The sequence below is a fragment of the Pipistrellus hanaki genome, assembly GCF_964339955.1.
Source record: "Pipistrellus hanaki genome assembly, chromosome: 1".
Lineage (NCBI taxonomy): Eukaryota > Metazoa > Chordata > Mammalia > Chiroptera > Vespertilionidae > Pipistrellus > Pipistrellus hanaki.
The window spans coordinates 148,471,011-148,496,522 of record NC_140503.1 but is presented as its reverse complement, the minus strand read 5'-3'; the positions used below and the strand labels follow the sequence as shown (position 1 = coordinate 148,496,522).

The 25,512-nt window shown below is 35.1% G+C and overlaps 3 protein-coding genes and 1 pseudogene across 7 annotated transcripts in view; 1 reads left to right on the top strand and 3 right to left on the bottom strand.

Moving 5' to 3' along the window:
* The window catches only part of LOC311628206 (uncharacterized protein C4orf17), a 46,804-nt gene extending 31,978 nt beyond the window's left edge, over window positions 1-14,826 (top strand). For both annotated transcript variants that reach the window (XM_084895183.1, XM_084895184.1), the window contains exons 6-10: window positions 7,115-7,255; window positions 9,456-9,537; window positions 10,589-10,778; window positions 12,555-12,598; window positions 14,062-14,826. In XM_084895183.1, the coding sequence (XP_084751309.1) occupies window positions 7,115-7,255; window positions 9,456-9,537; window positions 10,589-10,778; window positions 12,555-12,598; window positions 14,062-14,264 (660 nt within the window). In that variant the 3' untranslated portion in view covers window positions 14,265-14,826. The remainder of the gene's footprint in view (window positions 1-7,114; window positions 7,256-9,455; window positions 9,538-10,588; window positions 10,779-12,554; window positions 12,599-14,061) is intronic.
* The window catches only part of LOC311628140 (uncharacterized protein C4orf54), a 336,764-nt gene that overhangs the window by 211,557 nt on the left and 99,695 nt on the right, over window positions 1-25,512 (bottom strand). The window lies entirely within an intron of this gene.
* Window positions 1-25,512, bottom strand: part of TRMT10A (tRNA methyltransferase 10A) — a 250,251-nt gene that overhangs the window by 211,557 nt on the left and 13,182 nt on the right. For 2 of the 3 annotated variants that reach the window (XM_084895212.1, XM_084895211.1), the window contains exons 6-8: window positions 23,453-23,602; window positions 21,565-21,670; window positions 17,665-20,410 (exon numbers count right to left, since the gene is read on the bottom strand). In XM_084895212.1, coding sequence (XP_084751338.1) covers window positions 20,145-20,410; window positions 21,565-21,670; window positions 23,453-23,602 — 522 coding nt within the window. In that variant the 3' untranslated portion in view covers window positions 17,665-20,144. The remainder of the gene's footprint in view (window positions 1-17,664; window positions 20,411-21,564; window positions 21,671-23,452; window positions 23,603-25,512) is intronic. The other variant, XM_084895213.1, reaches the window with a different exon arrangement.
* Window positions 4,200-5,698, bottom strand: LOC311628176 (U4/U6 small nuclear ribonucleoprotein Prp3-like; annotated as a pseudogene). Its single transcript has one exon. The product of its transcript is annotated as a U4/U6 small nuclear ribonucleoprotein Prp3-like (transcript).

The following is a 25,512-nucleotide window of genomic DNA, read 5'->3' as shown; positions in this document are numbered from 1 at the left end:
GGGAAGCAAAACTGAACTGCAGTTGGAGAAAAAAATAAAAGACAGTAGGAGAGCCTAAGGGGGGATTTGGGACAACATTAAATAAAGCAACATATGAATAATAGGGGTGCCAGAAAAAAGGGGGATATATATATATATATGATTTATGTTTGTTCTCTGGTGAAAACACCAGAAAACAAACATAAATCAAAACATACAAACACCAAATACCCAGTAAAGAAGGTGAGGGGAGAATCTTATAGACAGAAAGTAATGTTATAGAATTGGATGATTAGATGAATATGGGAGAACCTCAGTTCAATATAGAGGAAGTAGAAAGAGGATGAGTGGATAAGAAGAAAAAGAAAAAGAAGAAAATAATAAAAAGCTTAAAATTCTAATTTAAAAAAGTAGGACAAAATAAAAAAAAATTAGAATGACAAAATATAATGCAAAAAGAAGAAAATAAAGAAACAAATGAAAAAAGGAAAATAAAGAAAAAAGATAAAATAATAATGAAATAAAATAAAAATAAAATGATGGCTGATTTAAGATCCCACTCTTCTGTACTGTCTGCCGCTTCTCAGTTTTCTGTTGCTAGGACTGAAGGACCCTCATTAGGCCAGTCCGTGTGGGGCTCTCAGGGATTATTCCAGGGTTTTTGTTTGTTTTGCTTTGTTTTTTATATCCTTTTTACCACTCCGGGTGTAGTCTGAGTGTGGCTGTATTGGTTGCCTGGAGACTGCGGGGAGGGGCTATCTCTTCAGGAGAAAATGGCTGCCTAAGTCCAGCACCTCAGGTATGACTCAGAACCAGATTCTCCTCTTTCCAGCTCTTCAAATCCACACCTCCACCTGCACCTCAGCTGTGGGTGAGTGTCTGTATTTGAAAGGTCCTATGAACTAGGTTCAGCAAACAAAAGCAAAGAGCAAAAAGAGGGGAAAGAGCTGCACCACTGCAAGTCCCTCTACCCCCGGCACTAGTGGATGTTATTCAATTTAGTTGCTCATTCTATCTGCTCTGGAACAATGCTCGGGACACAACCCCCTATTCCTCTTCCATCTAGTTCATTCCTTTTTATTGCTGAGGAGTATTTCCACAATTGATCTACCATTCACCTGTTGGTAGAAATTTAGCTTATTTCCAATTTTTGACAAAGATGCAATGAGCATTTTGTGTATAAGTCTTTGTATGGAGATACAAAGACTTATGCCAAACTGTTTTTCAAAGAGGTTGTACCATTTTATATTCCTGCCAGACTTTTCTCTCCTCTACATCCTTAGTATGGTCAGTATTTTTATTTTAGATATAAAACTTTTGTCACATACATATTTTGAAAATATTTTCTTACAGTATGAGGTTTCCTTATTTTAGTAACCATCTTTTGAAGAAGCAAAATTTATAATTTTCATAAAGCCCAAATTTGAAATTCTATTATAGCTTCAAATGCAGTTGGTGTTTCTTTCTCTATGCTGCAATAATTAGAACCTTTAGTAAAATGTTGAATGGATTTGATGAGAGCAGACATCCTTGACCTATTTAAATCACTGGGGGCAAGCATTCAGACTTTCACCACTAAGTATGATGTTAGTTTACTTTATTCATAAATATCCTTTCCATTCTTACTGTTTGAGGATTTTCCTTTCCATTCTTACTGTTCTGAGAGTTTCTCTTTTAAATAAGAAATAAGGGTTGGATTTTTTTCCAAATGCTTTTTCTTCATCTATTTGAGATGATCCTGTGATTTTTCTTTTTTAGTCTAGTCATAGAGTGAGTTACACTGGTCAACTTCAAAGGTTAAACTACATAATATCCAAGGTACAACTAACCTTGCATTCCTGGGGGAAAACCCAAATTAGTCATGTGTTATCCTTTTTATATAATTTTATAATATATTGTTTAGAATTCTTATGTCCATGTTTATAAGGAATATTTGTTTGCAGTTTACTTGTAATGTCTTCTCTGCTTTTGGTATCAGCATGATACTACCTTCATAGAATAAGTTGGGAACTCTTTAATATTCAGAGAGATTTGATGTAAAATTGGTTTTATTTTTTTCCTTAAAAGTTTATAAGAATTCTTCAGTAATGCCATCATGGCTGGAATTTTATTTGAGTAAATATTTTTTAACTACAAATTTAATTTCTTATTTTCATAGATATAGGCTATCCAGGTCATCTGTTTTTTCTTTAGTGAGTTTTGATAGATTACATTTTTAAAAATTTTTTGTATATTTTCATCTAAGTTGTATTTATTGATATAAAGTCATTCATGTAATATCCTTTTAATGATTATGATTTTTTTCTTCTTGATGTATGTAGCCAGAGGTTTATGAGTTTTATTGATCTTCTTAAAGACTCAGCTTTTCATTTCATTGATTATCTCTAATGCTATTATTTTTCTGTTTCCATTTAATTGATTTTGGCTTGTATCTATATAAGATGAAAGTTTAGTTCAGTGATGAGACTGTTTTCTTTCTAATATTATCATGTATTATTACAGTTTTTCTATAAATACTGCCTTGGCGGTATTCTCCAAAACTTTATTACTTTGAAATTTCCTTTTCATTCTATTCAAGATACTACCTTGAAAATGTTCCTTTTCATTTCTTCTTTTACCCATGAGTTACTTAAAATTGTTAAAGATTCTTTATGTCTTTGATTCCAGTTTAATTCCATTGTGACCAGAGAATACACTTTTTTTGAAACCTTAAATTCCACAACCATTTCTTATTATAAATATGATGAAGCCTGATCCCCATGATGGGCTTATCAGAAAGATTTCTGGCAGTGAGCACCAGGGCTCCCGAGCTTTTCAAATTCACAGTGATGGGGATCAGCTCACAGCAGGTCTAGTCATATTGTGTTGGGATGTCTTTGATCTCCTCTTTCTTTAAAAAAAAAAATATATATATATATATATATATATTATTGATTTTTTTTACAGAGAGGAAGAGAAAGGGAGAGGGATAAAGTTAGAAACATCAATGAGAGAGAATCATTGAAGACCTGCCTCTTGCATACCTACCCCCTACTGGGGATGTGCCCGCAACCAAGGTAATGCCCTTGACCGGATTTGAACCTGGGACCTTTCAGTCCCCAGGCCAACGCTCTATCCACTATGCCAAACTGGTTTTGGCTTTGATCTCCTTCTTGTAAGCCTCATTCACATATTTCTGGTAAAAGGCCACTGGACTTTAAAGAAGAACTGGCAGATTGCATAATTATAGGCAATGTGACCAACACCCTTTACAGGGACATGAATGTTTATACCAGCTAATTACTCTTTGTCCAGAATACTTTGAAAGTTTTAAAATTAATTGAGGTTTGTTATATGGCCCAGAATATGGTTGACCTTGATAAATGTTCCAGGTGTCAATGAAAAGGAATGTTCACTCTTCTGCTGTTGTTGGGTAGAATGTAACATAAATTCCAATTAGGTCAAATTGGTTGATATTCTCATTCAAGTCTTCTATGGCTTTATTCATTCTTTCAATAATTAATACTTTTTCTATTAATTATTGAAAGAGATGTTGAAATTTCTGACTATCATTGTGGATTTCCTTTTTTTCACTTCTATCATTTTTTAAACATGTCATATGAACCTTTTTTTGTTAGGAATATTACTATTTAGATTTTTATGTCCTCTTGATGAAATAAACCTTTAATCATTACTAAATTACTGTCTTCAACCCTGATAACACTATTTTATTTGAAACTTATTTTGTTATAGAATTGCTCAGATTTACTATTTCTTCTTGAATTGATTTTGGTAACATTCTTTTTCTAAAAATTATTAATTTCATATAAATGTTCAAATTTATCAACAATGTTATACATAATATCCTCATATTCTTTTTAAAATATTTGCAGGATCTGTTGTATGTACTCTTTTATATATCAGTTTTATTAATTTGTGTCTTTTTCTTGATAAGTTTCAATAGTTTATCAATTTTATTACTATATCATAGAATAAATGTTTTCATCCTCTATATTATACATTTCTTTTCTATTTTTAAAAAATAATTATTTAATCATATATACATAAGGGTAGTAAAGGGTAGCACTAGGCTTGCAGGGGAAGAGAGCAATGTATTCTCCCTTTGTCCCAATGTTGGCTTGGCACAGTTCTGAGATCACACACACAAGTGAGTTGGGTTGAGAAGAATAAGGGAGAGGACTGGATAGGCAGGAGGGTGGAGGCAAGGGCTTGCAGTAGTTTCAGTCAGTAGACTCCAACACAGATTCACTTAGCGCAAGTCCAGTAATATTCCACCCCATGCTTTTTGAAATGCTCTCTATAGGGCATTGTTTGAGCTTCATATTCCCAAAGCTCCAGTCTTTGGTTGTACCCTCCCAGACTAGTACACATTTGTTGGTTTTCTTCACAGCTTCCTCATTGGATTTCTCATCATCATCTCCCTTTGTGTTAGATGTCTGTTTATCCCATTTTATCCAATGCAGCATATGACGTTTAAATTTATTCTGGAACTTGGGGCCCCCTTCCACTACTACCATGTCAACATCCTTGTGCAGTACCACCACCCCTGTCAGGAACAGTTGCTCAGCATTGGCCTCAATCTTGAACTTCTTGGCTGGGTTGCTCAAATTTCTAACTATGTATACCCCCTGAGAAATGTCTTCTTTAAGCTTCTTAATTTTCTTAACCTTTCTCTATTCTGCTGTAAGTTTCCAGGCAGTGTTGGCTTCTTCATGCACTTTCTGTCTTTTTGCCATCTGAGCTCTGACATGGGCTTTTACCTTTGTGGGGGTCTTAACAGCTTCTGTTCCTAATACTCGCATCAAATTAGAAATTCTCACTTTGGGTTCTGGAGGAGGCATCTGGAGGAGTAACTGGTGTGTCATTGTCATTGTCAACTGGGGGGTTGAGCTGGGCTGGACGTTCAACAAGATTTGTGATTCCAAAATAATTTCCTCTCTTGGGATTTTGCTCTGTAAGATCAAAGCCATTGGGGATTATGTAAAAATCCCACCACTCAATTTCAGGAATATCTCCTTCCTTTAACTCCTTCTTAGGAACAATGAGAGCCAGCCTAGTTGAAGTATGGATGCCTGTTTTTCCAGCTGTTTGTGAGATCATCTCTGCTGGCAGCTTTTCCAGTTGAGCCTTTGTCCATAATCACTGGGCAATCTTCTCAAATTTGCCCTTGTCATGGAATTTAAAAGTGTATCTCTGCCGCAGGGAAGGGGCAAATGAAACACGGAGGCCAAAAAGAGTATTGTATTCCATATCTTCTGATGGCTTTTCTTTAAGCTGTTTCTTGAATTGTTCCCTCCTCACCACACGAATACTGGCCTTCAGAGTAGGCATTCGGTGTGTCAGCTCAATCTCCTTGCCTGTTGCATCTACAGTGCGACCTTGCTCATCGAGAATCAGTGGTGTAGGTTTAGTTTGATCTTCTAATTCAACCTTTGGGGGAGCAATGCCCATGGCATGAAGATTGGCCAGGCCCACTATATTGGCATTGCCAGGCTGGGTTTGGATGCGAGCTTGTAGTTCAGCTGCTTTCTTTGCCTTCTCAATGGCATCATTCATGAAAGTGGTGGCCTGAATAGTTACCAATTGGAAGCCGCACTGGTTGGGAGGAAGATGGAGTCTTTGGCTAGTGTGTAGGGGGCTGATGAAGCACAGCTGTTTTTTCCTCTTCTCGATTTGTCATGCTGCTCTGGAGTTGTTTGATCGGGAGCTTCGTCAGCATGCCAGGGCTCTCTGAAGGAGGCCCAGGGATTACTTCTGGCTCCTCTTTACCTCCTCAAAACGGGGTATTCCTCACTTCTTTACGTCTGATGATTCCTTGGAGATCTCAGAGTCATCAATCACCAAACACTTTCTTTAGCTCTCATTTTCTGCTGCTGTCAATGCTAGACCTGGAATGTCTAGAGCTTCGGCCTTCCTCTACAGCCTCAGTTTATCCACAAATCAAATCGGAGAGTAGAATCATCAAAAAAAGGTTTCACATGGTCAGCTGCCTTCTTCTTGTCCATGCCCTTCCCCACACAGTTCAGTGCTGCTATGACCACTGTGGGCTCAGAAACCCAGTACCCTCTTCACTGTCTTCTCTATCCATGGTTTTAGCTCATCCAGCTCCCTCTTAGTGCCATTCTTCAGGAAAAGCAGGATAACTCAAATGGACTTCTATACTGCACCTCACAAACTTCAGCTCCTGAGACAGAGCCCAAATGTTATTCAGGAATCTGAAACCCTCTGACTGCCCGACATTCTGCCATCGCTACCTCCACCCAGACCTCCCCTCCTTGACATTGTTTTTTGTTGTTGTTGTTTTATATTAGTCTTCCTTATAGTTATGTTTAGTGGGAGGGTTACTATTCCCCAAAACTAGAAGTCTACATAATAAACTGAAACAAAAGAATGCATCTAAAAACAATACAGCTTTATTTTCAGTAAATATCAACAATGTTCAATCAAGCCCAGTCATCATAGTCCCCAGTTGTTGATAGATTCAGCCACTAGTTTCTATGTGTCTTTGTATATCACTTGCTTCTGAAGGTTAAAAAGCCATATCTATACCTGCTTGGACTTGATGCTCTTATAACCTTTTCTTTTTTTTATGGCATACAGGATATTTTACCTCCCAAGTCAAGAAAATAGACTTTCTATTTCCTTTTCCAACTAATCAAGGAAAACAAGTTTTCTTCTCTAATTCTCCAGCTTTCAGCTGACATTTAGCAGAGTAAGGAGGCAGCAGTTCATGCTATCTAGTCCCTTCACAGACACACCACAAAGCCTATCTTTTCCAACCATAAAAGAGAAATTCTCCCAACTCAACAGAAAATCTTACTATGTGTCATGAGTTTGTTCTTATCTGAAACAGCAAAATAAATAAAATTTACACATTAAACATTTAAAAATTACTATGTTAATGTTTAATCAAGTGTTTTAAATGGTTTCACAAAAAGTAAATAATGTATTACTATTTGTTCTGTCTCCAAATGTAAATATTTGAAAACTAGATATTTAAGGAAAGGTTGAAACTACCCCCTTTTTGCCTTTATGTATGTTTCTCATTTAGCTACAATATTTCTGATTCATTTTACATTTAATTTTTAATAAGTGGATAAAAATGTATATTTATTATATTATATCTTTGATTCAGGAGAGTGAGGTAAAAGATCCACCCTTACCTCCAAAGGCATGCCTTACTATGGACTCTTGTTCTCCAGAGGTGATGAATACCAAGACTAATGCCAAGGAGAATACCATACGCATACCAAACTATCTGGACCAGGAAATCAAAGTAAGGGGCAAGTTTATTTAATCTTTTACTTAGGTACAGCATGAGCAAACAAAAATAATTTACATCACTTAGCATCTTTAAAACTCTTGGGTGCCCCTTTGACAACTGAATTGATTTAAAACAACTAAGCCTGAAATCCAAGACCTAATGCTATCTTGTAATCTTCTCCTTGGAATCCTATCACCCTTAAGAAAACAGTGTTTGACAGCTGTCAGTTTGTTTTCTGTATCTATGAGTTTGTTCCTATTTTGTTTGTTTAAGGTGAAGGGATTTTAAAAACCTCATAGACACGGACAACAGTATGAATATTATCAGAGGAAAAGGGTTAGAAGAGGGTAAAGGGGCAATAATTGGTGACGAGAGGAGACTTGACTTTGGGGGTGAACACACAATACAATATACGATGATGTATTATAGAATTTTACACCTGAAACCTATGTAGTTTTATTAACGAATGGCACTCCAATAAATCCAATAAAAATTAAAAACAAAACAAACAAACAACAACAACAAAAAAAACCCAGCATTTGGCTTAGACATAATGAAAAGCTTGGCATTTGCCAAACATTATTGGCCCAACGTTTCCCTTCGTTAGATCCTTTTGGTAACTTCCACCTCACCTCACTGTAAGACTCACTGTAATGAATTAAGGGTCAAAATATTGTAATGATAACTCTGACAGAATTTTAAAATAGTGTCAGTAGTAGCAATTGCAAATTAACAGGGCATGTTGTAAGGCAAGTATGTCAAACTCAAAGGCTAACTTGGGCTAAATAAACAAGGTTTAAGTTTATGTGGGCTGCAAAAATAAATAACAAAGCAAAAGCTTCAATTTTCAGAGAAACACGGGTTTATTTCTAAAAGTATAGTATAGAAAAAAGGACAAGAGCCATGATAAAATTAGTGTTTTCTTTCTGACACTTGGCATTTCTTCTCTGTTACAATCTCTCCTACTTTGGGGAAATCTTATTCGCAGTGATAACTTTCAAAACTGACCCAAGGTAAGTGTCAGAAATTCTGGATCTGACAGGAGACTTACTTCCTTTCATAATTGTAAATAATTGCTCACAACATTATATTGGTTGGGCTGCAAAAATATTAATCGTGGACCGCATGCACTGGACTGTGAGTTTGCCATGCTTGTTGTAAAGGTTGTTATTGAATAACCCTGATAAGGACCTATGTTAACAGTAAAGGATAATAATATCAGTTTTGGGGGGTGCTAGAAGTTAAGATTCTGAAGAAAAGGGGTCTGTGGAGAGAATCTTTAGTCTAGTATAAGCTGCACATGCAGAGGAGGAGATTCTGAGACCTGATGGAAGGAGGCTGATGGGAGGCAGCACGTTGCTTAGAGAAGCTGGACTTCTGACCTTCCAGATTGAAGAGACCTTGTTGAACACACCAGGAATTCAGTGGAGACCCCAGAAAGGTCAAACCTCATAAAAACCAATAGGGTATTCTAGCACCACAGTAGGGGCTACTATGGACCTACACTCCAAATCCTAAAATCAAATTTCAACAGATGAGACTCACCTGCTGATATATTTACTATATGTCTAAATTCTAACAGCAGATGGGAGTTTAGGGTCAAACTGGAAATATCATGAGCTTAATACTTTGCATTTTAATACTTATTATAGTCCATTTTATTGGAATTCATTATTTCACATACTAATCTCCTCTATCCTACACACTTCAGCCCTTAGCTCCTGATAAAAAGTGTCAAAGAAGGATTCTGATTTGCAAATGGGAATTAGATTCCTAAACCATTGGGCCAATCACTATGTTCAGGGGACTGAAGAACAATGACGAATCCAGCTAGCTTCACCCCTGTAGAAAGGAGCAAGCAGTACAGAGGAGACAGGGCAGTGACTGGAAGGTCCCCATTAGAATCCCATGGTGCAAAGAGAAAGAATCAATTCCCCAGAAGAAGAAAAATAAATGTCTCCTCCAGATAATGGTTGTAATGAACAGACAAAACAAGGGAAACCACATCCTGTAACCTAAACTATTATTACTGGTATTGGAGGCGTTTCTTTAAAGATTCTGCTGGCTCCCAAGCTAACATCCCAATTGATTTAATTGAACACTGTTTACATAGTGACATCTGGGAAGAGGAGACTGTGGAGAATGTTAAGGGAACTTTATAAGCCTTGTACCATTTATTTGCTCACGATACAATTCTAACATTCTGTATCAGATTCTGGCCAAGCTCTGCAACATTTTACATACTGATTCTCTGACCGAAGTTCTACAATGGCTGCTTCACGCAAGTTCAAAAGGTGAGATTAACACAGAAGGTTTTTCTTCCTTTGGTATGGATGGCAGTGGCATAGCCTTCCAAGTTCCAGATTCTAGCCGCTCTGCAAATTCCCACCCAAACCATCAACTCAGTCATCTCCTAGCCTCCTTTGGGCCATTCTTGGCCTAATCCATGAAAACACAGGCCAGTCTTAATGCGATAACCATAAATAGCACAGAGCAGCTATCCCCACACTTAACTGGTCATCAAATGGATGGAGGCTAAACATCTGAGGTCGGTGAACCCTGAGAATTTGCATTTCTAACAAGTACCCCCAGATGATGTCAATAATGCTGGTTTGGGGACAACTATTTGAGAACCATTGCACTAATCAAAGTTCGGAAATACCAATGTGCCAAGAACAGAATCATATTTTAAGTGGAAGCATTTTGGAAATAGTTCCTTACCTCAGGAATTCAAGACTACTCAGCAGGCAATTGAGAAGTATTTTGGGGTAATAAGTCTTTAGTTATTCTCTATTATATTCCCTTTTTAATAATGTAACAAAAATTACACAAGAAATAAGTGCTTATTGTTAAGGATCAGGGAGGAACCTGAAAAAATAAAAGAAAACCAATAATAATAAATAAAACTATCACAGACATCATTTCAGTGAATAGTGTTTTGCTTTCTAGATATGCATGTAACTATGATTTAACTATCCATCTGTAAGATCACAGTACTTATTACTTTTAGAGGTTTACTTTTTTTTCTTTTCTTTTTTCATGTGGCAGTGGTCTGTAAGGCTGAGTTTTGTACTCAATATTTGAAAACCACCCCACTGCCATTCATGGACAATCCCTTAGTGAGTTAACCACTCTGGGCACTATAGTACTGCAGGTCATCAGAAACTAGGTTGTTGTAAACCAACTTTTCTGCAGAAACATTGATTCACACATATTAGTCGGTGCCTACCCAGAAAACAGATTAGCAGCTTTAACACTGGTGTGCTGGATAAGAAAAGTAGTTCAGTGTTTCCAGACAGTGATCATTGCAACTTCATGTCCCTCTCATCCCTTTTGTTAAATCAGAGAAAGAGTGGGTCTCAGCTTTGATTCATGCTGAGCTGTCTGAGATAAACTTGATGGCTCGCCCTCTGAGAAGAAGCGTCTCCGCAGAACCAGCAGTAGTGACTGGAAAGCTAACCAAAGTTAAACCTTCAAGTTTACCTGTGAAATCAAAAGTGCTGACCAGACCTAGAGAAGAACATCAACTGACCAGGTAAGTAGATACTCTGGCCACGTAGAGGGCATATGTACATAAAGACTTTGAATTCTCTTTTCATTATATTTAGAAACATGCTGAGTTTTTAAGACTCCTCTTTATTCAGTAAATGACAATAATGTGTGTTTAGTTTTGTAGGGTATTTTCATTTTTATAAATGCAATGAAAACTACTCCAAATATATATATATATATTAGTGAGGAAGGGAGAGGGAGAGAGATAGAAACATCAATGATGGAAAGAATCATTGATCGGCTGCCTCCTGCACATCCCCTACTGGGGATTGAGCCTGCAACCCAGGCATGTGCCCTGATCAAACCTGGGGCGCTTCAGTCTGCAGACTGACACTCTATCCATTTAACCAAACCAGCTGTAGCTAATTACTATTTTTTCAGAGTATTTTTGCAGAGGCTAGGACTCACATGTGTCAAACACAAGGCCCGCGGGCCAAATCCGGCCGGCCAGGCCTTGCAATGTGGCCCGCACCGCGCTGTCATCACTGCACTCCGCTGTCAGTTTATGACATTGTCAGTTTATGACTGTTCAGTAAACCATTCGGCCCGCGATTTAGGCTGGATTTTAGATTTTGGCCCCTTCTCTGATTGAGTTCGACACCCCTAGTCCTTATCCAATAATCTTTCTTTTTGAGCAAACTTTTCTTTCCTCTAAGGCAAGCATGTCAAACTCAGAGGCTAACACAGTCCAAATAAAAGAGACATGCAGCCCACAGGCTGAGAGATTGACATACTTGCTCTAGGGTAAGAGTAACCACCCAGAAACCTAAGAAAATATAGTTTGTTTTTTAGTTTACTTAAAAATAAAAGCTATAAAGAAAATCTAAATTGTATTGTTATGGTATAACTTGTTGAACATGTATCATAGAGGCAGCACTTTTTGTATAAACAATGCAAGGTTAAAGTACATTGTTTCACTTGATTATCTTGGACATACTCCTGGAGGTTGTCAAAGGGGGGAAAAATAACTATTAAGGGGATTGGGAAATATTTCAATTGAAATTCTTCCTAAATATTATAATTTCAATGACAAAAGAAAATGCCTATTTGTGTATAGCATCATGATGAAAGAATGTGGTAAGATGTTACTTAGCTGGGAGAGAAAATCTTATTGCTTTAAAATTAAAAGTTGAGTAAAACTTAAATTCAAAAACAGTAAATATTCAAAACACATAATAGATCATTTTAAAAAAACATTAAGACAGAGAATTTTGTAGCATTGAAATTTGTCTCCACCTTAAAGTTTCCATAAAATTAGAAATTGGCATGCTTTGACCAATTTTTGCTAAATAGTTAAGAGCATTGTTTCAGACACTGAACACTGAAGGCTGGTGGGTTCAACTCTTGGTCAGGGTGTATACCAGGTTGCGTCTTCAATCATATATGGGAGGCAACTGATTTATAGATGTTTCTCTCTCTCTCTCTCTCTCTCTCTCTCTCTCTCTCTCTCTCTCTCTCTCTCTCTCATCAATGAAAAAAAAAATATCTTCAGGTGAGAACTAAAATAAAATAATTAGAAACTTGGAGGTTGTCAGGATCACTTTCTCTACCTTAATATGATGTACTAGTTTAGATATTTACTTCAAGTCAGAAGAATTTTTCATTGGAAAATACATTTACTACTATCTATTTTAAAACACAAAGTATTGGAATAGGCTATTTAAGACAAATTACTTAGCTCATATGATGATAATGCAGCCTATAGAAAATACGTATTTGTATCTGTGAATTTCATTTTCTTTTTCTCCAATTGATTTAGAGTGTCAAGTCAAGAATTTGAAGAAAATAAGGTGGTGCCAAAAGGTTAAGTACTACAGTTTTTGATAATTACTGAATTTTTATAAGGAGACCAGTTAGTAGCTAGTTAGTTAGGGAAACAGATATTAAGGATCTATGGTTTTAAATGCAGTAAACTACAATAGTGACTTCCAGCTACTCTGAGGGGCAGCATCTACTGAATTTCTCATAGAGATAATATTTGATAAATTTGTATTGAAAGGTTAAGTGCCTCAGGGATAGACACTCTTTGAGAAGCAAGACAGAAGGACACAGGGAATTCAGGGTGACAGGAGGAGCCCTGGATTGACTTAACAAAAAGACAATGATCTCAGAGTTTTGGTTCTTTGCAGCTTAACTGTCACTGAGCCAAATGATTTTCACTAGACACAAAGTCAACCAGAGAAAACAGTAAAATGGCAATCAGCCAGCAGATGCCCCAGGAGATAGCTGATATATGAAAGAGAGGAGCAATTTTGTGTCCTTACTAGAAGCTCAGCCCCAGCCTATGATTTGGACCACGAAAAATCAAGAATTGTGGAAAGACCTACATTGATCCAGAATAGTCCAATTGAAATATCCCTGTAAGATTGGTAGCTCCCAGCCTTAAAACCAGCACAGTAACAATGACTATAGAGCAATGGCTATAAACCATGTCTACTAGCCTCAAACAAAAGTCTGCCTATTATTTCTACAAGTTCCCCTTATACCAGGAATGACATGGTAATTAATTAGAATTTCTGGAGGTCACTCTTGATGCTAGCAAGTTCTGTTGGAGTTATCCAACCCAAAATGGGCTCTATCTGCTAATAGGCAATAATAAGTGTAATAAGTGTAATTTAGAAATTAGAAAATATCCCTTTATTCTGATACTCCAAGGACTGTCTCTGGTATCTTTCTTCTTCTATTAAAATTTTCACTGCAGGACTACAAAAACCTGATAGTGATGTTTCTATTATTCAATGTTATGTTTTGTCTGTTGGTCCCAAATTTTTTTACCCTATCTAGATATTTGGAAAACTTTTGTATAAGAATCCCTGAAACCATACACCTTTGTTCCAGTATTGATATTTAGCATCTCCCAAATTCCTTATTCTTCCTCGGATGTGACCATGTAGGTCTTGTGAAGGTCTAATGAGTGCAAATAATTTGTTTTAACAAACTTGTCTATTTTTTGTCTGTCAGGACAATAGATCCTTCTCCTTTTTCTCATTAGCCCCATAATGCCCATAAAAGCCCTAGTTTATTCTTACCAAAATAATGTTTAATTCTAAGAGCAGAGAACATACCTATATGCAATAGAACAAATAACTCATTCAAGATGAGCAGATGATATGAAAGATGAGAATAGATTATTTTATGAATTTGGGGTGTATTTGGTTCACCCAAACTTCATACAGATTTTTTTGTATGCTATTTGCTATTAAAACATGGCAGAAGCTGTGTTCCATGTCTCAATTATGATCTTATTTTGATTTTTTCTATTTCAGAGGCTGAGCACAAACCTGCAATGTTTATAAGAAGAAATAAGATGACAATACCAGTTACAGAATACTTCAGCAAATCAAACTCTCCTCCCAGACCTAACACTCAGGAGAAAGGATCAACAAAACCAATGTCAGCAAGGAGTATACACCAAGAATACAATCCCTCTCCCCAGAGAACATTTTCTCCTTTAACATACCAAAGGTAGAAAATCTAGACTGGGCTAATTCTCTCATACACATGAGCTTCACTTTGTTGCAACACAAAATTATTATTTTTTAAATATTTTGGTCTCAAGGAATCAATAGCTCCTCTAAACTGGTGGCACATGTAAATCTCAAAGCACCAGCAGATAATGCTACTAAACAAATATTACTGGAGACAATATTTCTATTTGTAGTTAATTTTAACACCATATGTAAAAAAAAAAATGTTTATTTACATACTATATTTCCAATCTGGCCCTGATATCAGAAAAATCATTCACAATCAATTTAAGTAGTTATGATTCCACACCTGCTGAAAACTTTGACAGAGAGACAAACAGAATTTTAACATCTGAGCTTATTTCCACAACCCACAGTGTTAAAATGTTGTTGGGATATTATGAAAAAAATCCTTACCGCCTTCCATAAAGGAAAAGCTGTAAAAATTATCCCTAATTTATGAGCCAGAAAGAAACTAGTTCCCATTCATTTCTAGTTGTGAATATTAACTAGAAATAAATTTCCTAATATTGAGCATTTGTATTTTTCCTTAAAATAAAACCACTCTTGGGCCATAATTATTATTCTGTCAGTATACTGCTGGATTATATCTACAATTAGTCACTTTATTATTTAGAATGTTTGCTTGATATTTAAAAGAGATACTATAAATTGTGTGTATTTGTACATATGTTCATTTGTGTTTGTAATCTTAATATTTATATTGCACTTACCATATGTCAGGAATCATCCTAAATATTTTAAATAGAGTAACTTTTAAAATATATACTTTTATTAATTTCAGAGAGGAATGGAGAGGGAGAGATAGAAATATCAATGATGAGAGAGAATCACTGATGGGCTGCCTCCTGCACACCCCACACTGGCAATCAAGCCTACAACCCGGGCATGTGCCCTCACCGGGAATCGAACCAAAACCTCCTGGTTCTTAGGTTGATGTTCAACCACTGAGCCATGCCAGCTGGGCTAAATATATTAACTTTTAATTGTCATAATACTATTTGAGATAGCTACTATTGTTATTCTATCTTTAAAAGAAAATTGAGGAAGAGAGTTCTGCTCGTTGGGATGGGATATACATTGGTACAAGTGTCATCTTTCAAATACAATAGAAGTTTATACTTCACCTACGAGTTCAAAGTGTGTGTTTCAAGTCAACAGATGACTTCCCTTTACTGGTGATGCAGAGGTCTGGGATCCTTCCATCTTGTGGTTCAACCATCACCTATAGTTCCACCAACTGCATCCTGCTGGCAAAAGAAAAGGAGAGTGGAAGGAAGTACTAACTTCCTATAGCTGCTGTAATACATTATCACGAACTCAGTGGCTTAAACAAACACAAATGTAGTTTACAATTCTGGGGACAGAGGGCTGCAATGGGTATCAATGGGCTAAAGCCAAAGGATGGGCAGGGCTACATTCCTTCCGGAGGCCACGGGGGGGAAATAAGTTTTCTTTGCTTTTTCCAACTTCTAGAGATTACTCACACTCCTTGGTTCATGGGTCCTTCTATCTTTAATGCCAACAATGGCCAGTGGATTCTTTCTCAGACCACATTACTCTGACACTGACTCTTCTGTCCTCCTCTTCCTGTGATTACATTGGGCCTGCATGTTTTACAGGTTATCCAAGATAGTCTTATCTTAAGGCCAGATAATTAGCTATTTAATGCTCCCTTATTATATAACATCACAGGGATTAGAATCTTTGGGGGCACTTTCTGCATTCCACAACGAGAGTACATCTGCTGAAAGTCTTGGTTTTCAAACAGCAAGCATCAATTCCAATCATATTCCATGATTAAGAAATAGTCTAACTGAAAGGGGCTGATAAAATTCTTAAGTAGAAATCATATTTTAGTACTACAGACTATGGAAAGGAAAAATTTAATTTTGGTGGACAGTTAACTTTCTCTAACAGAGGTTTAGTGAATGATTCAAAATGTGGCTAGGATCTATATGCTTAATTACCAGGCACTACTGATATGAATCAATACCATATCCCATAAAAGTTATTAGCGTAACTTCTTAAGGTGGGATTAATACCCGGATGCAATGATGGGTCAATACATGAAAATCAATCAATTTAATTCCACATTAACAAAATAAATAACAAAAATCTCACCATCATCTCAATCAATGCAGAAAAATAATTTGACAAAATTTGATACCTTTTCATGATAAAAAATAATAAACCAGGAATAGAAGGAAATGATCCTAACTGAAAAGCTATACATGAAAAATCATAGCTAATATTGTATTCAGTGAGGGAAAGACTGAAGGCTTGTCCTCTAAGTTCAGGAACAAGGCAAAGATGCCCACCCTCACCACTTCTATTCAACAAAATAATAAAAGGTCTATCCAGAACAATCAGACAAGGAAAAAAAAAAAAAAAAAAGACATACACATTGGAGGAGAAGGGGAAGAAAATAATTAGTGTCCATATTACCCAAAGAGATCTATAAAATAAATGCAATCCCTATCAAAATCCCAATGACATTTCCTACAGAAATAGAACCACCACCCTAAAATTTGTATGGAATCTCAAGCGATAATGAATTTAAAAAATAGTTGGAAGCTTTATACTCCCTGATTTCAAAACTTACTACAAAGCAAAGTGGTTAACATAGTGTAGTACTGGCATATAAGCCTATAAATCAATGGAAGAAAACAGAGAGCCCAGAAATAAACTGTTGTGTAGATGGCCAAATGAATTTCAACATGGATGAAAGACTACACAATGGAGAAAGACCATTCTTTTTCAACAAATAGTGCTAGGAAAACTGGATTCCATATGCAAAAGAATAAAATTAACTTACACTATATACAAATTTAGCTCAAACTTGATTGAAAACTACTAAATTCCTAGAAGAAAACAGAGTGGGAAAACTTCAGAACATTGGCTAGGGAAATGATTTCTTAGCTATAACACCAAAACACAGGCAACAACAATAAAAGATAAGTCAGACTCCATGAAAATTTTTAAATATTTTTATTGATTTCAGAGAGGAAGGAAGAGGGAGAGCTAGAAATATCATGAGAGAGAATCATCAGTTGGCTGCTTCCTGCACCATCTCTACTGGGGATCAAGCATGCAACCCAGGCATGTGCCCTGACAGGGAATCAAACCTGTAACTTCTTGGTTCCTCAGTCGATGCTCAAATGCTGAGCCATACCCAGCTGGGCAAAACTTTAAAACTTCTTACACACACACACACACACACACACACACACACACACACACACACACACACCATAGTAAAAAGGCAACCGGTAGAATTAGAAAAAAATTTCCATCTTATATATGAGATATGTAGGATATATAAGGAATTTCCATAACTCAATGACAGAAAAACAACCCAATTTAAAAATAATTTGAAACAACCAGAAAAAAAAATAAAAAATAAAAGAGGCAAACAAAAATAAACTTTTTAAATTAAATTACTTTAAAACAATTTGAATAGATATTTCTCCAAAGGAGACATACAAATAAATCGGCAAGAAGCACATGAAAAGATGCTCAGCATCACTGGTCATTAGGGAAGTGCACAATGATATATCATTTCACACCTATTAGGATGGCCACTATCAAAAGAACAAAAAATAATTGTTGGCAAGGATGTGAAGTTGGAACCCCATGCACTGTTTGTAGGCATGTAAAATGGCACAGCCATTATGAAAAACAGTATAGAGGTTCTACAAAGAATTAAAAATAGAATTATTTATGATCCAGCAGTCCCACTTCTGCATATATTATACTAGAATATCCAAAGGAGTTGTAAGAGGATCTCAGAGATATTCGCACATGTCTGTACAATGAAGCATTGTTCAAAATAGCCAAGAAGTTGAAGCATTCCAAATGTCCATGGACAGATGACTGAATAAATAAAATGTGGTTTACCTGCTATGCAGACACTGGAATATTATTCAGCCTGAAAATAGAAGAAAAATCCCATAATATACTACAATATGGATGAAACTTGAGGACAATATGCTAAGAAGTAAACTAGTCAGGAAAGAACAACTACTTCATGATTTCCTATGAAATCTTAAAGTAGTCAAAATTACAGAAACAGAAATTATAATAGTGGTTACCAAGGGCTGGTGAAAGCAGAGAGAGGCAATTAGCATTCAATGGACATAGAGTTTCATCGCTGCATGATGAATAAGTTCTATAGATCTGTGGTACAACAATGTGAATATACTTAGTGTCACTGACCTGTAAACTTAAAATGATTAAGATGGTAAATTTAGTATTATATGTTTTTTGCCACAATGAAAAAAAATGGAAAAGAATATAAGACTTGAATAGCACATTTAACAAGCTTCATAAAGCCATAGGTTCCCTCCTTTTTAGTTCTCTACAAAGAGGATGTGTAAAGTAATGTGTTTTCTCTTGGTATGTCTCACAGATATGCCCATAAGACTTTTGGTCCTAGATTTTAAAATACAAAAGAATTGTAGGGACTTGGTAATTATGTACCTTGCTCACAAACCTTAGTTTAAATGGGTAACTATAATAGATTACTAAGAATAAAGCAACAAAAAACAAGAGACAGAGAACATCTATACTAAATCCAATAAACTTTCTATCAAATGTGTATATAATTTAAGATGCTGGTGAGTAAAAAAAACCAGAAACTTAATTTATCATCAATTCAGGCTTCTGAAATCTTACTATAGCTGTGACAAAGAACAATCACTTACTTTAAACTTAACTGCTTTACAGTTCCTGGTAGGAAACTAAAACATCTCATTTAGCCCCTTATTCCCTTGCCAATGTCCTTTATACAAATGTTTATAGATTTTGTACTTTATGAAGTTCAAATTCCTTAGTATTGTTGAACACAACCATTCACACAAATACACATATATGGCAACTCAATGTTGTTTATCATTAAATGAGAATCATACATGATGTGGACAAACATGTACATACAGTATATGAATATTTTCATACATGCTTATATTAGTTACAGAAATATATATTTACAATAGCTTACTTATATGATAGTACGCCGATGCACATATAAATTTATTTACTTTAAAAACCAACCAATTTTTTAAAATAAAAGTTTATATGAAAAGATAGCTGCTGAGAGCTATTTCAAGTAAAGATAAAATTGATCCTTCAACAGCCTTTTAATATAGTCTAGCCTGAAAAATTAAGTTTGTAATCAAAATAATTTATCACCATTGTTTGAATTCTAAAAATATATTAAAAAATAAAATAAAAATAAAAAAATATTAAATTAACTCTTCAGTGACTACAGAACCACCAAAAGGCAGAAATAGAGACAAGTTCATAGTACAAAAGAAATAAATTGTTGAGCTTATCAATCGGATACTTTTTCCTAAAATCACTATATTCCCTTAAAGAAATTAAATTGAATATAAAAGTTGCAAATACAGGGTAACCTCCCATACTGAAAATGGTACACTTATAGATCTGTGAATATCTGCCTCCACAAATAGGCAATAAATCAGAAAGACATTGATATAAACATAAAGTAATAAAACTAAAGGATCAGAAGGCACATTCTGAATAATACAACTTAGTATACAACTTACTTTTATTAAAGTAAAATCCTCAAAAATAATTATTTGAGGCTTAGAAAACTATATTTTTTATTACATATTTTTAAAATCGTATGCAAAAACAAAAAGTACTTTCTTTCAAGGACTTTTTATCCACTCTATAAGTTTATCCACACTATAACATTCACAACAGAAATAAGAAAAAATAAAATTTTCTTCCAATTTGAATATTCTATGAAGCACCTCATTTTCTCCTAATTTTTCCTTAACCAAAAAAACAACAAAAATAAAACACACACACACAAAAAAACCCAGATGACATTGCTATGGTGTAGAGTGCACTGTAGATTCTGTGCTATTTTCTTTATCCCGCTTTTCTTCTTCATGTGGTGGATCTAATTCATTTCTGCTAGTTTCTTCCTCACTGGAATCACTGTCCAATCCACCTTCAACCCTGGCAGACGTCTTGTCATGCAAAGAACTTTCACAGGTTTTGTCTGTGGGAACAGCTCCTTTCCTCTGAGGTAAGACAGTAAAAAATGCTTCTTGCCAGTCTCTTGTTTGCAGGTATTCCAGAATAATCTCAAACACTGAAACAAAGACAAACTCTGTGTATTTCTTAGCCAAGTTCATCATTATATTTTAAAATGCATTGCCTTTGTGTTAAGAGTGCTACAATGTCCTAATAATTTCTACTTTGTTCTTATCAGGTTCTTTCCCTATTTGCTCTCAGAACTAATTTGCCTCAAAGCTCTCAAGCCTGTTCTTCAGCTTTTCCTCAATTCTATTCTTAAGCACTTAGAAGTTTACCATTATTCCTTGTCAGTAATAATCAACAGACAGAGAATCCTTTTGCTTCCTTCCTATTCTTTACCCCTTTTACTTCTTTATCCTTTATTTGCTAACATAAAACTAGGAGAAAAAAAAGGTTAGGATTAATCTAAATTTCTTCTATTTTCCTATACAGTGCCACTCACTCTAGGGACCATCTTGCCTGCTTTTTGTTTAATATTTAATAAAATTTAATTCTGTCTGCAAATTACTCTCACATTAATACATTGTTGAAGGTTCAATTTGGATTACTTCATGGAAAAGTAATTTCCACAAACTATCAAAGGTCTTAGAAGCTCAGTCCTGGAATCAATAAAAAACTCCCTAGAGTCAACTATAAGTTCTTAGCACATAAAAAGAGCCCAATAAACAGTTGTGTATCAACAAAGATCTCTACTAAACAAAACTCTAGACAAATTGCTAAATCCTTTACATTGTTATTTGTAATAGTAACAAAAAAAATCAACAGAAGAATGATTATTGTATATTCAGACGATGAAATTTTATAAGCCATTAACAATAATTCAATAACATAGAAAAATATAATTACAAATGAGGGAAACACCCAGATTTATATTATTTCATGTAATAGAGTAAGAATCCAATTATGTTATAAATAATATTATATATGCATAAGAAAAGGAACTGGAAGGAAACACACCAAAAAGTTAATACTAAGTATCTCCAGGTAGTGAAATTATAGCTTGTTCTTATGTTTTTCTGTATCTTCAAAATTTTATAAAATATGCATATATTATTTCTATATTCAAACAAATTATAAATCATTACATTTTATTGTATAATTTTGTTTCCAGCAAGATATATATTTCATATTTTTCCAAAACATAAATGTAATGTTATTTTTCATAATGTTCACTCAGGTACATTTTCAGTTTATCTCCTTATAGCTTACCATGATTAACTGCCAAAACTTTTCTACTATTCATCTTCACAAAATTTCCAAGGGGTAGCTGTGCATGATCAATTCCATGATCTGATGCTTGTTTATATGTGAGTCCCTAAAACAAAGACACTATAACTTGGACTAGAACATTAAATTACTTTAACTTAAGGTCTACGTCAGATAACTAATTTTAAGAAAGACTTTAGTTTGTGTGTGTCTGTTTGACTGCTAATTTGACTATAAGGATAATCAAAATGTTTACAAGTGAGGAAACCAAACACATGTTCCCTGCTCTGCCACAAAGCTCCTCAGTGGCAGAACCATAGGAAAAACTTGGTCCATTCCTCCGGATTCAAATACCTTTTCACCATTCCATACCACCTTTCTCTTAAAGTTTAAAATACTCAATCAGAACTCTTAGAAAAGTACCATCACTCTTTCCATGAATACAAAAGACATACAGATAAAATTATGTTTCATTTATATAACACTAGGAGGTGTATATAACCAAACAAATTCTATAAAAAGTTAAATTCAAAAAATATTTTAATTGCCTATAAATTTAATTTTCCCTTCTGTCAATTAAAAGAATATTGAATATGCATTTTCTTTCTTTTCAAAATTAAAATCCTTAAAGCCTGGGTATAACCAAAACTGAAATAGCCAAAAGACAATACAGAGAAGGAAGAACTAAATTTCTCAACCAGTAATTTGCATATTTTAGGGACAAATAATAATGACTGAGGTAAATGCTTTTGAAAACAAAAGTGTTTAAGTTCAAAAACATACAACATGAAAGATAAAAATTTGGTTTTATATAAGTAACAAAATAGAATATTTCCACTAAGAAAATAATAAAAAGGCTAAAGGTCATTCTGATAAAATTCCCTCTGATGCTATAGAGATGCACTGTTCAATTAGAGCCACATGTGACTATTTAAGTTTAAACTGATTATAACTTTTAAAAAATTCTGTTCTCAATCACACTATACACATTTCATGTGTTCAAAAGCCACAGAACTACCACAATGGATAGAATGATAAAAAGTATTTCCAATATTAGAAAAAGTTCTACTGCACAGTGGTGCAACGTAAAAAATACTGAATTTGCATTTTTCTGCTGACAATATTTCATCAGACACTTAGTAAACATGCTTTTTCCTTAGTTGGGTTGAATTTATTATAGCATGTTGTTAAGAGGCTGGCAAAGTACAAAATGATATTTTCTGTTAAAAAGTCTACTTCTGTAATTTTTTATTCAAATGAGGATGAGGAGGTAGAGACAAAAGTAGAAATATAAGAGACCAGAAAACACATCTCATGAAAATCACATATTTAAAATATAAATGATCAGTTTGGTTATAAATTTTGCCAGTGGCCTAGAAATTGATTAGCAGCAGCATCTTCTATCATACAGCATATTGGTTAAGCATCTGGGCTCCAGAACAATTTGCCAGGTTTCAAATATCTGCTTTACTGCCGACTTCTATTGACTTCAGACTTATTTTCTTTAGGCTTCCATGTCCTCAGCTTTAAAATGCAGAAAATATCAGCACTGACCTCACTGGTTTATAGTGAGGATTAAACATAGTAATATGTGGGGTGGGGAGTGCAAAAGTAGGTTTACAGTTGTATGTGAAACACAGTTTATTCTTATATTATTATTTATTAATTATTGTATTACTTTCCAAACAAATAACTGTAAACCTACATTTGCCCCATCTTGTATGTGAAATGTTTTGCTTAGCCAGAAAGGTGATTGAAATATAGCTGGCACTCAGTAGAGATCAGCTATCACCAGTATTATTGCTACTATCAAAATGTATTATTGTTACTATTAAGAAAATTGATATATCAATGTCAAGTATAGACAAAAGCAAAAATAAAAACTTAGTACCTTTTGATGGTTGTGATCTACTAATCCTCCAATCACATAAGCCTTTGATTCATCTAATTCCTTCAGTACATTAGGTGAATCTGATGTAAGATAAATCAGATCTTCTTTCTTTATGAATTCAATATAGTGTTCTGGTTTAATGTGGATATCCTTTAAGACACATGGGGACAGATGTGATTAATCAATAGGATTTTGTGAAAATTGGCTAATCAAGTAAATCATATGAAAAGAAGTAAATCATATGAAAAGAAGTCTGAAAGAAGATGCAATGAATTATTTACAACTTACTACTTAAACTCCTTCTCACCTCACAGTAATTATTGTGAGTCCCTAAAACAAAGTGTTTTAGTTTAAAAACACATATAACATGAAAGATAAAAATTTGGTTTTATATAAGTGACAAAATAGAATATTTCCACTAAGAAAATAATAAAAAGGCTAAAGGTCATTCTGATAAAACAAAAGATGTTTTATCAATTATTTAAGTGGCCTCCTGATGCTATTGCCCTGTCTTTAGCCTCAGATCCCTCCAATTTACTTCCACACACTAATGATAGACTCATTTTCTAAAAACACTACTTTCCATGTTTTATTTTCATCTGTAGGATAAAACGGAAATTCCTTAACTTTGTAACTCTTTCCTGAATGTGACACTAACCAACCCTTTCTTAGTTTATTTCTGCTCCAACAAAACAAAAGCATTCTGTCATGTATTTGCTCACATTATTTCCTGGCTTTCTCCAATTATTTCTTCTTTGACTATATGAAATCATCAAAAGAAAGTGGCTTGTAGATTTAATAAAATCCATGCATCCATTTCTACAAAATCACATATAAAATCATCTCCATCAAAACTGTTAGGTCAGAGGTACAAAACTGAACAGCAGTTGGCAGCCAGAATTTTGCAAACTATATTGATAAAAGAAAAGAAAATACATCAGCCCTAACTGGTCTGGCTCAATGGACAGAGCGTCGGCCTGCAGACTGAAGGGTCCCAGGTTCGATTCTGGTCAAGGGCATGTACCTTGGTTGTGGGCATATCCCCAGAAGGGGGTGTGCAAGGGGCAGCTGATTCATGATTCTCTCATAGATGTTTCTAACTCTCTATCCCTCTCCCTTCCTCTCTGTAAAAAAAAAAAAAAAAAAAAAAAAAAAAAAAAAAAAAAATCAATAATATATATATATATATATATATATATATATATATATATATATATATATGGAGAGAGAGAGAGAGAGAGAGAGAGAGAGAAAATACATCATCAGATTCCGATGACATTCAACCAGAGACATTCAACCTTTATTTTAAGGAAATAAAAAATAAAGCAGGACTTGTCTCACCTAAAATGTATAACCTAGCCCAGTGTTTCCCAACCTTCTCTCATGATGAGAATCACCTGGTGGAGTTGTTAAAACACAGATTCCTGAATCCCAACTAAGAAGTGCTAAACTAGAATTTTTGGGAACATATAGGTAAAATTGTATACTTAACTAGTGCTCTAAGACAGATTTTATATACAGAGCACTAAGTTAGGTATGCAATTTTACCTATATGTTCTCAAAAATTCTAGTTTAGCACTTCTTAGTTGGGATTCAGGAATCTGTGTTTTAACAACTCCACCAGGTGATTCTCATCATGAGAGAAGGTTGGGAAACACTGACCTAGCCTATATAATAAAAACCTAATATGCTAAGTGTCCAGTCATCTGGTCGTCCATGAAACCAATCCAAGCATAATATGCTAATGATATGCTAAGGCCACTCAACTGCTCCCTATGACATGCACTGACCATTGGGAGCAGATAGTCAACCGGTCAACCAGTCGCTATGACATGCACTGACCACCAGGGGGCAGATGCTCCAAATGGTAGGTTAGCTTGCTACTGGGGTCCGGCTGATGGGGACTGAGTAAGATGGGCCGGACACACCCTGGGGCCCTCCTGCCTCCATGGTAGCCCTAAGTATGTCCAACTGCTGCTATAGGCCTGTGGGGAACGGCCTAAGCTTTCAGTAGGACAACCCCCAAGGGCTCCTGGATTGCAAGAGGGTGCAGGCCGGGC